Below are 14,585 nucleotides of genomic sequence, written 5' to 3'. Positions count from 1 at the left end.
TATTTTTCATGAATAATTCCCAGTAAATGGAACCACATACTGGGAGGTACAAACTAGTGATGCCTGCTTTGTTCTTTGCTCTAAGTGATAGATTACACTGGATAGTTTTTACTTATCCTTCATTATATTACGATTATCTGACTATTACTTTCTGTTTCTGTGGACTTGTTAATTAGAAAATGCATTAACCTATATTAAATTCCTACAGGTTAACAGTGTAGTCATTATTAGTCCTGTATTCTACCAAATGCACAGTGGCTAACAAACACTCATCTGCCAGTTCATTAGGCACACCAGTGAAAACAAAAGCACCATAATATAACAGTCCTGGTCTAAATGAGTAAAGCTTTTACTAGTGTACCTAATGATCAGACAAGTGTGCGTATGTGCTACAGTGTTTGTGCGTGTGTGTAGACTGCTTAATAGTGTGGTAAACCAGTAGCTTTGTGAGGAGCAACTAAGTACTTTGAGGGCAAAAACACAGACGGTATGGTTTAAAGACGGTTAGAATGAACACTGTTTACAAGAGAATGACTCAGGGATGTTAATGGTGGTGGTCACAATAATGAGTAACCCACAAATAAGACATGCAAACTTGCAGTTCTGAATCACTCAGTTGGACAAATTTTGACATCGAGTGACAAGTATCATTTTATCTGAGCACTAGAGGACGCAAATCAGATTTAAAGGTACACTCATTAGTAATGCAAAGGGCTACGGTCCAAAAACAAGCATACATTTAAGGTTTGTGATTTACAGCTGTAACTTTGCCAATATTTGAGCAGTCCAACTGAAAACAGAGTGCAAAAGAAAAACTCTACAACACAAAGGTACTTCTGGAATTTAACACACCAGTAGATTTAAGATTTCTGGAAGAAAAAAAATAAAAAAAGAGAGAGAAAAGAATCTTACCCCCAACTCACCTCCATATGCCTGGAATGATGGTTGATTTGTGGAGGAAAAATATACTAAACACGCAAAACCAGAGGATTCAAATGGCCCATTTTATGGGAAAGAAGAAAGTAAAGCGTTTATTGAAGTAATCTATAACACATCATGGTTGAATCACAAAGGGTTTGTGGTGTTGCTTGGGGCCACTGTTACATACCCACATGTAATCATAAACTATTGCTACAACAAAGAAGAAGAAAAAAAAAAACTGTTTACTAGTGATCCAGTAAATCACATAGCATTCAGATTATTCATCAAAGTTGGGCTTCTGTGCGAAGCAATTGTATGACCTACTTTGAAAACCTAATCACATCAGTCTCAAGTATGACTGTCTTGGCAGAGGTTAATACTTTTGTCCCCAGTAATTCAAGCCTTTTTTTTGGGGGGGGGGGGACTAACAGTGTATCAGATAAGTGGTGTTTCAAGAAAAGCACCTCCCTGAGTATTTCATAGTTGCCGTTTGGTCCAGGATTGCGTTACAGCACATTACAGGGGGGCGGAGGAGACACAAGTGTGCGCACTGCTGCAGGCGCACTTCGGAGACAGTGCGCTCTTCTGAGGGATCAAACTGGAGGACAACTGCAACTGAATGTGGACTTTAAAACACTTCCATTGGGATTTTTTACATTCTTGTGCAGAAATTCCGTTTTCTGTCGCTGTTTTAAGTGCGGTGAGGGAAACTTTAATGCATATTACCCTGGGTTAATGTGTCTATGCGTGCATCTATTACAGTTTTACTCTCTTTTTTTTTTTTGTCATCTTGCATGTAACTTTGTCTTTGGCTGACTTTTTATTTTTCTCAAAACTGCATGGATCACTTTTTTTCTTTTTCTTTTATAAAAAATGTTTTTTTTTTTTTTTTTTTTAAAGATAATAATTAGGGGGGAAATCAGAGTAACGTTTCAACTTGCTATACCTCTCTCTTCAGGTGGGTTTGTGTGAGGGTTCAGGGTACAGTGTAGCCCCCCAACCCGTACCGCTGAAGCCCCATCCCCGTTCACAATGAGTGTGTGCAGCGCCTCATACCTGCGGAGGTGGCCGCTGAAGGCTCTGTTATTCCTGGCTGCCGTCCTGCCGTCGAGCGCCGACTGTCCCAAATCGTGCGCCTGTTATGTTCCCACTGAAGTGCACTGCACCTTCAGATACCTGACCGCGGTACCTGACCACATCCAGACAGCTGTGGAAAGAATTAACCTCGGGTGAGTGTTGGCTTTCTTTCCAGCTCGCAGCAGACTGGAGAACAGCACATACTCTGGAGGAAGAAGACTTTTATTGATTGATTTAAACCACAGTCTGCATAAGCAGGAATAAAATAAACATTAGAAAGATGATACTACATTTTAAACTAAACCAGTTAACTAAATAAACTAAGTACTGCAAGTAAAATAAATAACTAGTTATTTATTTTGACTTATCATGCAGTTTACTAAAAAAAAAAAAAAAAAACTTCAGTGGACATAGCTAGCATAACTTTCTAACTTATGCTATTTTATCTAACATTAGCTCAAGCTAAAACAATTTGGGAAAGATAGCAAACATTAGCTGCAGCTAACAGCTAGCCCTGCCGTCTTAACAAGACATATTTCAGCTTTATTCAAATTGCAACTACGTCCTTTTTGGGGGATTCTCCGATGGGCGTACCAGTGTCAACGAACAAGTCGCTTCCGGTCCTGCTCGAACTAGCTAGCTGCTATGCTAGCTTTCCAGAACATAAATGATGCTGGAGTTTCGTGGCTCTTCCTGCAAGTGCCAACTGCATACAGACACTATATTCTGACACTTTGTGGTATTGCTTTTTTTGTTGTTGTTGTTTGTGGTCACCCACAGGTGTTGTAAACTAGTGTAATTAAACCTAATTTTAAAATAGATCAGAGCTGCTGGACAAACACAGGTGCAACTAATTAGACCAAGTTATCGTGCATGCGGGACATTTCTCATGTTCACTGAAAAAGAGCTGCAACAGCATGTGGAGACAAAAAAAATACACCCTCTGGACTTCAATTTCTTTCAAATCCAACCTCCCACACACCTTAATTCCCAAAGACAAAGTCAAACCTAATGTCTGGGACAAAATACTTCCTCTCAGACACACGTTTTAGACTTTTTCCTCACAATAACAGTGCTTTTCAAACACTGAAAAGAACACTGAAAGAAAGCAAAATCTTAAGTATATTCCAATGCTGTCTGGCCTTTAAAATTAATTGGCAGAACATTCTTCAACTGTTAGGGTTAAAAGCAAAAAAATCTGATCCTAACCAAGTTCAGGCTCAGGGACCACAAGCAAGCAATTGAAAAAGGACAAAAAAATAATCATTGCAACCAAATGAAAACAGAATGTGAGTGGATGTGCATGCATACTGTACATACCTAATCAATATGTATCAATCTTAATGCTGGACTTTTTACTCTTTGTGTGCAATGTCCAAATATTTAGCCTTATTTTGACGCACTGTTTCTCCAAATGGTCAATCCAATAAAGCCGCTTTGAACTGAATTGAAGTTGAGCTGAGCCATCTCTAATCTCATTAGTAACACTTGTGCTTTTCAGCTATGACAAGTCAAACTAAAAACAGGAACAGAAGGGAAACACTGTTGCTCTGTTCCCCCCTGAAAAGAATTGGGAACACATTTTGAGGTGATCACACCCTCAACCATGTCGTCTTGTCCTGTGCAGTCCTGTCTCTCTATTATCTGTTAGAGGGAAAGCTTTATACAGTCAACAATGGACAGTATGTATGCACCGCAAAGTAAGAGATTATTGGATGAAAAAAATATGTTTTTCATTCATTTAACGGATGAACTTAGTTATACAGGAATTTGTGTCATCCTTAGTCACAAGAAAACGGTTAAGATTTTTAAAAAAAATCTCAAAGTAAATTGCTGACAGTGGCTGCCCGATATATCAATATTAAAGTCAATACTTACTTATGGTTCTCCTACACAGGTGTTTTATTTATTTGTCTGCTTGGGCCCCTTGTCATGACTGCATGGACACTTAAAGACATTATTTGTGTAAGAGTGGTAGAAAACACTGCTGTGGATTTCTGTGTCCTTGATGGTTCGTTTACATTTGTGTGTGATGCTTTTGAACAAGAGCTGAAGTCTCTTTTTTTATTAATCTGCTTTTAGGTACAACAGCATAACTGTCCTGGGAGAATATGATCTTTCAGGGCTTGAGAACTTGGAGCTATTGATGCTGCATAGCAACACTATACATACTATTGAAGACCGAGCCTTCCAGGACCTAAAGTCATTACAGGTAAAGTCACATAATGAGTCTTTACCTGCAGTCAGTCTTTTGTAAACAGATTACTTTTGTGATATGTGCTGTTTATACAGAGAGGGAGCCTTGCAGTTATAGGTAATTAAATCCAAAAAGCAAAAACACAGCATAACATGATTCAGTACCTAAGCATCACAAAGTACAGATTCTGAAAACTGAGTTGCTTCCATACCTTTCTGACACAGTCCTAACAAAAATACACAAAGCATTATTGTCAGCTTCTATTGTGGAATCCATTGCATTACACTTTCATTTATTTTTGTGAAGGATGACCTCTAGTAACTGATTGCTTGTGGCTTTCCATACTAAATAAAGTATTTGACAACAATTAAGGGTATCCTAAATCAGATGTTGTGTGTTGACTTAACAGTAACATCTCCAACTTTTTGAACATTCTCACAGGTCCTGAAGATGTCATACAATAAAGTGAAGGAAATCAACAAAGAGACATTCAAAGGCCTGACTAGTCTGCTGAGACTCCACATAGACCACAACCACATTGACTTTATTAGCCCAGAGGCTTTCTATGGCCTGACTAATTTACAACTGGTCCATCTGGAGGGTAACCACCTCCAGCAGCTCCACCCAGACACATTCATCACACTGAGACACAGCCAAGTTTTCAAGGTATCCTCGGTAAGAAACATCCACCTGTCAGACAACTTCCTGACCACTCTGCCTGCAGATATTTTCACTGGCTGCAGTCAGTTAGAGAACGTCTTCCTCCATGGCAACCCATGGACATGCGATTGCCGTATGAAGTGGTTCTCAGTGTGGGCACAGAGGAACACAGGTGAGGAGTGCATGTGTGCTTTGGAATGTTCTTAAGTGTGTAACATGATTAGAAGATAACAGCCCTGTTTCTTAAAGGAATCTGTCTTAATCTATAATACTATAGATTGTAATAGCTTGCTCTAAACCTTTGTGAAACTTTATCTGCTTGTAGCTTTAATGAGACACATCTGGTAAATTATCTTGCCGCATTAGTGCTTTCACTGATTATTCTACTTTTTGCATGCACTATTAGTTTTTCTCCTTAAAATGAATAGTGCATTTGATTGTATTCCAAACAAGAAAGGGTTATTTATTGTTGTTGAGATCTCAGGTCTAGACTTATCTTTTCATCATGGCAGCTACAGAAAACAAAAATTACACCTAGAATCCATGACTTGAATAATGTGACTGTCAACGCACATATTACACTTCACTGCATAGTGATGATGATCTTTTCTGGCTCACATGTTTTACTGACAAGTTTCGGTTTGGCTGGTCCATAATGTGGAAACTGTAAAAGTTATTTTCTTCCCTGCAACCAACTAAACGCTACATCACTTGATAATTGTTTCCAGGTGTGCTGAAATGCAAGCGAGACAGGAGAGGCCAGCTGTGTCCTGTTTGTGAAAATCCTGCCCCTTACCACAACAAGCCTCTTGCCCTCGTCCACGATGATGCCTTTAGTTGTGCCAAACCTTGGATACAACCCCATCTAAAGCAAAAAAACATCAGCCTGGATGAGGGAAACTTCACTCCAGTTTCCCCCAAGGACTTTATTGCCCCATTAGGCTCCATACATATGAACTTGACTGACCAGTTTCACAATGATGCCAGTCTTTCCTGCATTGTCCAGAGGCCCACTTCATTTGAGAACCTGACCCAAACCTTGGAGGAGGAACAGGGAAACAATGTCACTCTGCTTACCACAGGCATAACTACATATCTAGTGTGTAACATTGACCATGAACACATGCAGGAGCTGTGGCAGATCCTGGCCACCTACAGTGACACTCCTATGATACTAGAAAGAGGTTTGATGCTGGCCAGAAACCCAGAAATGGTGTACAGGTATAGTCAGATGAAAACAAGTAACAGAGAGGAAGGGATTAACACAGGGATTAAGGCTGATGTTAAAGCCTCCCCAGCATGGTTAATGCAAGGGGAGATGAGCTTCCAACTTGACCGCACTACTACCACCTTCTCTACTCTGCACATTAAGTACCAGTCTGTTGTCAACCTACGTGTGGAAAACACATTGTCTAAAAAAGGTCGCTATTCCTGGACTATGATCAAGAGAGATAATCAAACCAAGACTGAGTACGCTGTGCTTACAGGTGGGAATCAGAGATTAAATACAATACAACAATACAATTGTTGAATGCTAAAATTACTATAATGAATTTTTTGCTTTTTAAAATAGGTGGTGTGGCACAGCTGAGCTGCCAAATCCAGGGTGAGCCAAAGCCTCTGTTGGAGTGGATTTTACCAGATGGAAGTAAGGTCAGGGCACCTTATTCCAGTGAAGACAGGAGGATCATAATCACTGCTGAAGGGAAGCTCACTCTCAGGGGTGCAGATGCCTCTGACACAGGCCTTTATTGGTGCATTGCTACAAACTACCTGGATGCAGATATACTCACCTTTCGAGTGACAGTTCTATCCCCTGATGTAGAAGAGACTGAGGTCAATGGTGTCCAACTCTCAAGGACACTAGGTGATAATCTGGTGTTTGACTGTAGCTCATCAGGGAGTCCTAAAGCCTTGGTAACGTGGATACTCCCTGACCATTCCATACTGGACAAGTCGTATGGGAACCGAAAGGTTTATGAAAATGGAACACTGCTGATCCAAGGTCTCACAGCAAGGGATCGAGGTTTTTACAGGTGTGTGGTTGCCAATTACCTGGGAGTTGACCTTCTTGTGTCTCAAGTGACAGTGACTGAAGAAAGGCCTGAGAGCACAACGGGTTTGGACAGTGAGGGATCAGGGATGGTGATGGAGGTCAAGATGGATCCTAGCTTGACAGAAAACACAGTCCCTCTCAATGAGATCCCCTCCTCCAGTCCAGTTGACAGGACAAGTCAAGAATCCAGGACAGTCACCTCAGACCGACCTTACCCAAGACACAGATCACAGGGCAGAAGGAGACTGGGACAGAGAAGGAGGGGGCCAGTTCACAACAGACACATATGGAGTAGTAGGACCTTTGATAAAGCTTCCAGGAAAGTAGACCCACAAAGATTTGCTGAATTTGTGAAAAAAGCTCAAGATGGATCGAGATCTAAGTCTGGCACAGACAATGAGAGGAACTCAAACACTGTATTTTCTGGTGATGATGATATTGGTTCTGGTGAGGGTAGTGAAGACCATCTCATTGTTGTCCCAAGGACAGTCAAACCAACTACAGATAATCCACATGAACTATTTGGTCAAGATAGGCAAACTGAAACAGCAACAACCACCCAGAGAGGAGACGGTCATATTTTAGCAACAACAGATAAAGATCAAATTGTTGACATGGAAAATACATTCAGCAAACATCATTCAAGTAAAATAACTGAAAATACTAAATCACCAACAACAGAGTCATATATCCAGTCAGACTCTACACCAGTTTCTATTTTTACAGATGTTCCAAGCTTTGATGAAATAGCTAAGTTTTATTCCCTGGAAAGGACCAGCAAGGCCCCCTCAACCATGCATCCTGTCACTCTCCAACTTACTGTGACAGACACTTCACAAGAAACTCAACTCCAGTTTTCAGGAGATCCACCTGTAGAGCCAGAAACATCCACAGGGGCAGCAATTTCATTAACTACAGACCCGAATGTTACTCCAATGAGAGATGGAACAGGCCCAGTGGAGGTGGTCATCCACGCAGACCCTGAAAGCCAGACCACAATCACAGCAATCACCACCACAGAAAGACAGCAAGACGAAATCACTTTCCACACAACTCAGACAATAAAATCTCCACGTCTGCCTGCAGGATCTACCATCATATCCCAGCAGCACGTCCATATCATCCCTCGCAAGAACAGCAGAGGAAGAGGCGGCAGGAGGATCCTCCAAGGCCGCAGGAGGATCATTAAACCCAACAGGATCACTGATATACAGTCCTTCATCAATAAGCTTAAACAGCCCACTGTGAAGAAGGAGGGGAATGCATCTGTTCCATATAGAGTTGAACTGACCACAGGTAAGAAACCATGTTCTAAAATAAAATAGAGCCATAATTTGGTTTGTGCATCATTGTTTATTATATTGTTTATTATATGTATAATCAGTCAGTCTATGCATCTATTTACCAATCAGTCTGTGCATGTTCTTACTTTTTTTCAGACTGTAACTGCGATGAAGGCCAAAAGAAGACAGTGGCCACTAATATGCAAGTGGTCACACCCCCAGCTTCTTCCAGTCCATCTCTACGCAAACCAGAGAGACCTGCCTCTACCCAAAAAACTGCAGCTTCTTCCACAAACCATTACATTAGTTCAGTTGCTCCCATCACCCATACTGTGTCAAGATCAGAAGTTTCCAGTGACTACATCACATCTGCTGATGCCCCAGAGTTTGATCCTACAATTGCTCCATTTATGACAACAAACAAAGAAACATTAATCTCCACCACGACCACTACTACAGTCGCCTCTAAGGTTATTCGTGGAAGAATTCCATGGAACAGACTGTTTGGAGGCAAAGAAAAGGAAAGGATACTCAGCAGGCTAAAGAGACCATTAATTACCACAAAAACTTCAACCACAGCAGAAACTACAACTGTGACCCCAACCACAACACCTGCTGCTGTGCCCACCACCACTGCAAACTCGTTGGTTGAACCTGAGTCTCAGTCACCATCCAGACACACACAGAGCAAAGAGAGTTCATTTGATGATGACTATGGCGATTTATCGTCTGCAGATTTTGAGTTCACAACACTGCAACCCAGCTTTCATCATATAACTACTACGATTTCCTCTGACTCCACGTCTTTCACCACTGCTGAGATACCACCAGAATTACAGACTCTACCCTCCCCACCTACTGTCAAACCACAATCTATTGGAAATCCTGATGAAGTATTATCAGGCTCTGGGGGACTACCTGATAATTTGCTTGTAATCAGACAAAGCCCTGGTGTGACAAGAGGGCGGCAAGGGCGAAGAAGAAGGCCCTTTAGAGGCAGGAGACCCTTCAGGAAACCTGGAATCTATAAGCTACAAACTACTACCACAACTGTGGCTTCAACAACTATGGAAACTACAGTGGAGGCAACCACACAACCTCAGCTGGTTGTTTCCTTCTCCAAACCTCTGTACACACCATCTAGGAAAGAAGTCATACCCACAGTGCCCGTTTCCATTGACCAAACATCAAAGGAGACTCCCTCATATGAAGAATTTGACTGGACATCTAGCAGTTCCTCCACCTATACTACCACCAAGACACCTTTGATTATCTCAACAACCTCCAATCCTATATTTACACTGAAGAGAACTACACCAAAAGTGCCTTACACAAGAGGTCAGACCAGATTCCACAGCAACATCAGACCACCAACACAGAGGAACAATGGTGACAACACAAAAACTGTCCTCACAGCCAAGCAAGGACTCAATACCAACACCCCTGCTCCATACAGCAAGAACATACACAACTCCATTTCTACTATTTCTGTTCATATTACTGGCTCTGAGTCTGCCACTGTGAATGTGGCTGGCTTTGAACCCACTACAAACACGATGACAAGCAAACCTAAAATAGTTGGGGGAAATGCAGCTAGCTTTACAGTTTTGTCTAACTCAGATGCTTTCCTTCCATGTGAAGCTGTTGGATACCCGCCACCAGTTGTAACCTGGAAACGCTTCTCCTCAAGTACAGGTATAAAAATATAGATATAGATTTTAATTTAATTTTTTTAATTTGACAATTCTGAAATGCTATATTGCAGTGCAAAAATGAAATGGACCTTTACAAATGAACTAACATCACTTTTGCTCTTGATGAATGTTTTTGAGTGTTTCTTTGTTTCTTTGTTTCTGTTCTGCTAGGAAGCACCATTACCATTTATGGGAAGATGGGCAAGTTTGAGGTGTTGAGCAATGGCACACTCTCCATCCAGAATGCCAACACTAAAGACCGTGGCCAGTACCTTTGTCTAGCAGAGAACGATCATGGATCAGATAAACTTCTTGTCACCCTGTCTGTGGTGGCCTACCCCTCACGCATCCTTGAACCAAAAATGCGTGACATTAAATCTCATTCAGGAAACACAGTGGAGATGAAATGTAAAGCAGAGGGACGGCCCATGCCCATGATATCTTGGATCTTGGCCAACAGAACCCAAGTCAGGGGTCAAAACACAGACAAGGGAAGGGTATCTGTATCTGCTGAGGGGACTCTGGTTATTAAGCAAGTGTCTGTTTATGACAGAGGTCATTACAAATGCATCGCAAGTAATCCAGCAGGAGCTGACACTGCCACAGTTCGACTGCAGGTGGTGGCAGCTCCACCAGGCATTGCTGAGGACAAACGACAGCAACTGAAAGCTAGTCTAAGTCAAGACTTGTGGGTTCCCTGCACTGGCCACGGCACTCCTCAGCCTACTATTCACTGGGTCCTCCAAGATGGGTCAACAGTACGATCAAACACACCTACCAGCGAAGAAAGAATATCAGTTTATGAGAATGGGACACTCTATATTAAGGAGGTTACTCTAGCGGAGAGTGGTAAATATGAATGTATTGCTACCAGCTCTACTGGCTCAGAGAGGCGGGTGGTGACTCTGACAGTAGAGAAGCAAGAGACTGCACCTAAGATAGTAGAGACATCCCAGCGCGTGACAGATTTGACTTTTGGGGATCAGTTGAGGCTTAACTGTTCAGCAATAGGAGATCCTAAACCTAGGATTGTCTGGAGACTGCCTTCCAAAGCTTTGGTGGACCATTGGCACAGGTAAAAATACAATTGTTAGTGGCATAAATGCACAGAATAGAAGAAGGCATTTACAGCAAATATCTGTCAAAGATTAAAAGAAACTTTGGGTATTTTTGATAAAACTCTTCTTAACAGTTTAAAGTCTGTACTGGTCTTGCAAAAAGAGGGCAATATATGTGTATACTTGTCATTCAGGCAGTAGAAGTCAGGAATTTGTATTACTTTTTAACATAGGTGAAGTGACCCTTTGGGTCAAATTTAGAAATAATAAGTACAGAGTAATGGAGTCACAGCTTTGATGAAGTAATTATTTACTCCATGTGTGGAGGAATATGATACTCAACGATATTAGTATAATTAATTAAAAAGTAGAATTAAAAGTAGTCAAATCAAAATTGAAATGAAAAACTTGGATGCAGTGATTAAACCATTCAGGGCATTTTGTTAAAGTTAGGTCTGCAACACAGGGTGAAATGATTACGCTGACAATCAAATTATTATGTTCATGAACATTAGCCTGTTCACTGTGGCAAGGATGAATTACTTTTACATAATTTTAAACTCATGTTCTCCTTTGTCACAAAACATAAACGTTATTTTCCCCTACAAAGCACAACCCTATTCTTATTTTGAGAATTATTGTTTTGTAATTGCTCAGTGACAATATTATATGTCCCTTCCATGATGAGTCTCTCTAACTCTTTGTCATGTACTTTTTCAGAATGGGCAACAGGATTCAGGTCCTGGATAATGGTACTCTTATCATTGACAATGTGAGTAATAAAGATTCTGGAGACTATCTCTGTGTGGCACGAAGCAAGACAGGTGATGATCTCCAGCTGATGAAGGTCAGTGTATCAATGAAGCCGGCCAAAATAGAGCCTAAGCTCTATGAAAAGAAGAAGGTACCCTATGGCAACGACTTTAAAGTAGACTGTAAAGCCTCAGGATCACCAAAGCCAGAGATCTCTTGGGGACTCCCAGATGGTACAGTGGTCAACAGTGCTTTCCAGTCTGATGCAAGCAGTGGAGGCAGACGAACACGTCGCTATACTCTGTTTGACAATGGAACTCTTTATCTAAATCAGGTATTCTAAAATGTCAGCAATAGGTCTGTTTAAGACGTATAAAATGCGTTTATGTTTTACGCCAATGTCATGTTTCTTCAGGTTGGTATGTCAGAGGAAGGGGACTACACCTGCTATGCTGAGAACCAAGTGGGGAAGGATGAGATGCATGTACATATCACCATTGTGACAGCTGCCCCCAGGATACGTCCACCCAGCCAGACCTATGCCAGGGTGACGCCTGGAGGCAACATGCGATTCGACTGTGAAGCACTTGGAGAACCCAAACCTAAGATCCTGTGGATGCTTCCAACCAATGATGTAATAGCAGCATCAAATGAACGGTATTTAATGCATGTGAATGGCTCTCTAGATATCAGGGATGTGAAGATGACTGATGCAGGGGAATACGTATGTATGGCTCGCAACCCTGGTGGAGAAGACACTAAAGTTTATAAGCTTGACATAGATGGCAATCCACCAGTGATCAATGGCTACCGGCAAAACAGAACTGTAATCAAAGATGTAGCCGCTAAGTTCTCCAGAAAACTAATAGACTGCAAGGCCGAGGGCGATCCCACTCCTACTATCACTTGGATTATGCCTGATAACATCTTTCTGACAGCACCATACTTTGGCAGCAGGATTAATGTCCACCATAATGGGACACTTGAGATTCGGAACGTCCGGCCCTCTGATACAGCAGAGTTCATTTGCATGGCAAGAAATGATGGTGGAGAGGCAGTAATGGTGGTGCAGCTGGAGGTTAGCAGCATGCTCCGCAGGCCAATCTTTAAGAACCCTTTCAATGAACGGATTGTGTCTCGGGCTGGGAAAACCACAGTTCTGAACTGTTCTGCTGATGGGTATCCCGTACCTGAGATCACTTGGACATTGCCTAATGGAACACGAATTACTGGAGGAAATTCTCAATATACTCCTGGATCTCACCACCATATTGTCAACGATGGGACTTTAGTCATCTACAATCCTCGCAAAGAAGATGCTGGGAAGTACCGCTGTGGTGCGAAAAATTTCAAGGGTTACATAGAAAAGCTTATAATTTTGGAGGTTGGGCAAAAGCCTTACATTTTGACAAGGCCCAGAGGTATTATACGCACCGTATCTGGGGAAGCCCTCTTCCTTCACTGTCTTTCTGATGGGAGTCCCCAACCCAGAATCTACTGGACCATTCCTGGTGGCCATACACTTACTCGACCTCAAGTTCTGGGGCGCTACCAATTGCTGGAGAATGGCACTCTAGTTGTTAGGGACACTACTTTGCATGACAGAGGGAACTACATCTGCAGGGCCCGGAATGATGCTGGGGAGGCCATACTCACTGTCCCTGTTATTATCATTGGTTACCCTCCACGGATCACAACAGGGCCACCTCCCAATATGAGGGCAGTGAAAGGGACACCCATTCAGCTCAGCTGTGCTGCCATTGGCATCCCCAAGCCAGAGATTACCTGGGAGCTTCCCGATCATTCAGTTCTGTCAGCAGCAGACAAGGGACGGCCTATGGGCAGTGAGCTGCTCCACCCCCAGGGCACTCTTATCATCCAAAAGCCTACAGCCTCAGACTCTGGCACATACAAATGCCTGGCCAAGAACCACCTAGGTACAGAGTCAAAGGTCTCATATGTACTTGTACTGTGAGAGAAAAAAACATGTTATCTCACATGTGGATTTGTGAGGATCATGGCTTGTGAAATATTGTTCAAAAGAAGTCACAGACCTGGACTAAAACACAACCAAAGGAAGAAGTTAAAGGAGATAGACATTTAAAGGGAAAATGATATACATTTTTTTTAACTAGAAACCCCAGCCGGGGCTACAAAGTTGTTATTGCAACTTTGAAAGTGGAGGTCTGGAAATTCATAGGTGGTTCTCATTTGGGGTGGTTCTCAAGGGAGCAAAAGGCTCAGTGCCTGACCAGGCAGTTGGAGTAGTACCACAGGCATAGGTACAATTATTGCACAAGAAAAAAAGTGTAACATATTGGAAGAAAGTAAATAAAGACTCCTGAGAAGGGTTTAAGTCCCTCCAGACATTTTACAGAGATAGTTCCTGTTGTGATACATTTCTTTGTCATAGCAACAAAGTAAAAAGGCAACATCCAGAGTGTTTGCAAAAAAAAATATTTCAAGGGCAAGTCAATGAATTTCACAGTTGGGAAACAAAAAATGTTTTGTTTTTTTCAGAAAAATATTTGAGGCATGTCTTACACTGGATACATATCTGCATGGATAGTACAGTGCTTTCATACCAGAATCACATGAGGTTTCTTTAGTTTCCTTTTTATATTTTCATGATAGTTTAAAACGGATTTTTTTTAGTCCATTTGCAGCACAATAAAAAGAAAACAAAGACACACTATCAAACTATTGTGTTGTACACAAGAATTTACAGTAATGTTATACATTATGCTAATCTGTAATAATACAGTATATCTATTTGTAGTATCTACTTTATCAAAGATATGGGAGAAAAATAAAACTAAAAGTTGACATGGCTCATGTATTTTTAGTGTTTTATTTGATACATAGAAAAGCTTTAAAATTATTCAT

General features: G+C 41.5%; 1 protein-coding gene across 1 annotated transcript; it reads left to right on the top strand.

Annotated features, from left to right (window-relative positions):
• Nucleotides 1-1,953: 1,953 nt before the first annotated feature.
• On the top strand, nt 1,954-14,226 carry igsf10 (immunoglobulin superfamily, member 10; the record flags this gene model as incomplete). The annotated part of the gene is made up of 9 exons (XM_084558453.1): nt 1,954-2,150; nt 4,081-4,210; nt 4,637-5,027; nt 5,584-6,342; nt 6,429-8,207; nt 8,351-9,889; nt 10,060-10,963; nt 11,667-12,033; nt 12,115-14,226. The coding sequence occupies 9 exons, from the start codon at nt 1,954-1,956 to the stop codon at nt 13,672-13,674; spliced, it is 7,626 nt and encodes a 2,541-aa protein (XP_084414579.1). The 3' UTR covers nt 13,675-14,226.
• Nucleotides 14,227-14,585: the final 359 nt, after the last annotated feature.

Source organism: Chelon labrosus (genome assembly GCF_963514085.1).
Source record: "Chelon labrosus genome assembly, chromosome: 13".
In the NCBI taxonomy this organism is placed as follows: domain Eukaryota; kingdom Metazoa; phylum Chordata; class Actinopteri; order Mugiliformes; family Mugilidae; genus Chelon; species Chelon labrosus.
Note: the sequence above shows the minus strand (reverse complement) of the source record. Positions and strands in the feature narration are given on the sequence as shown.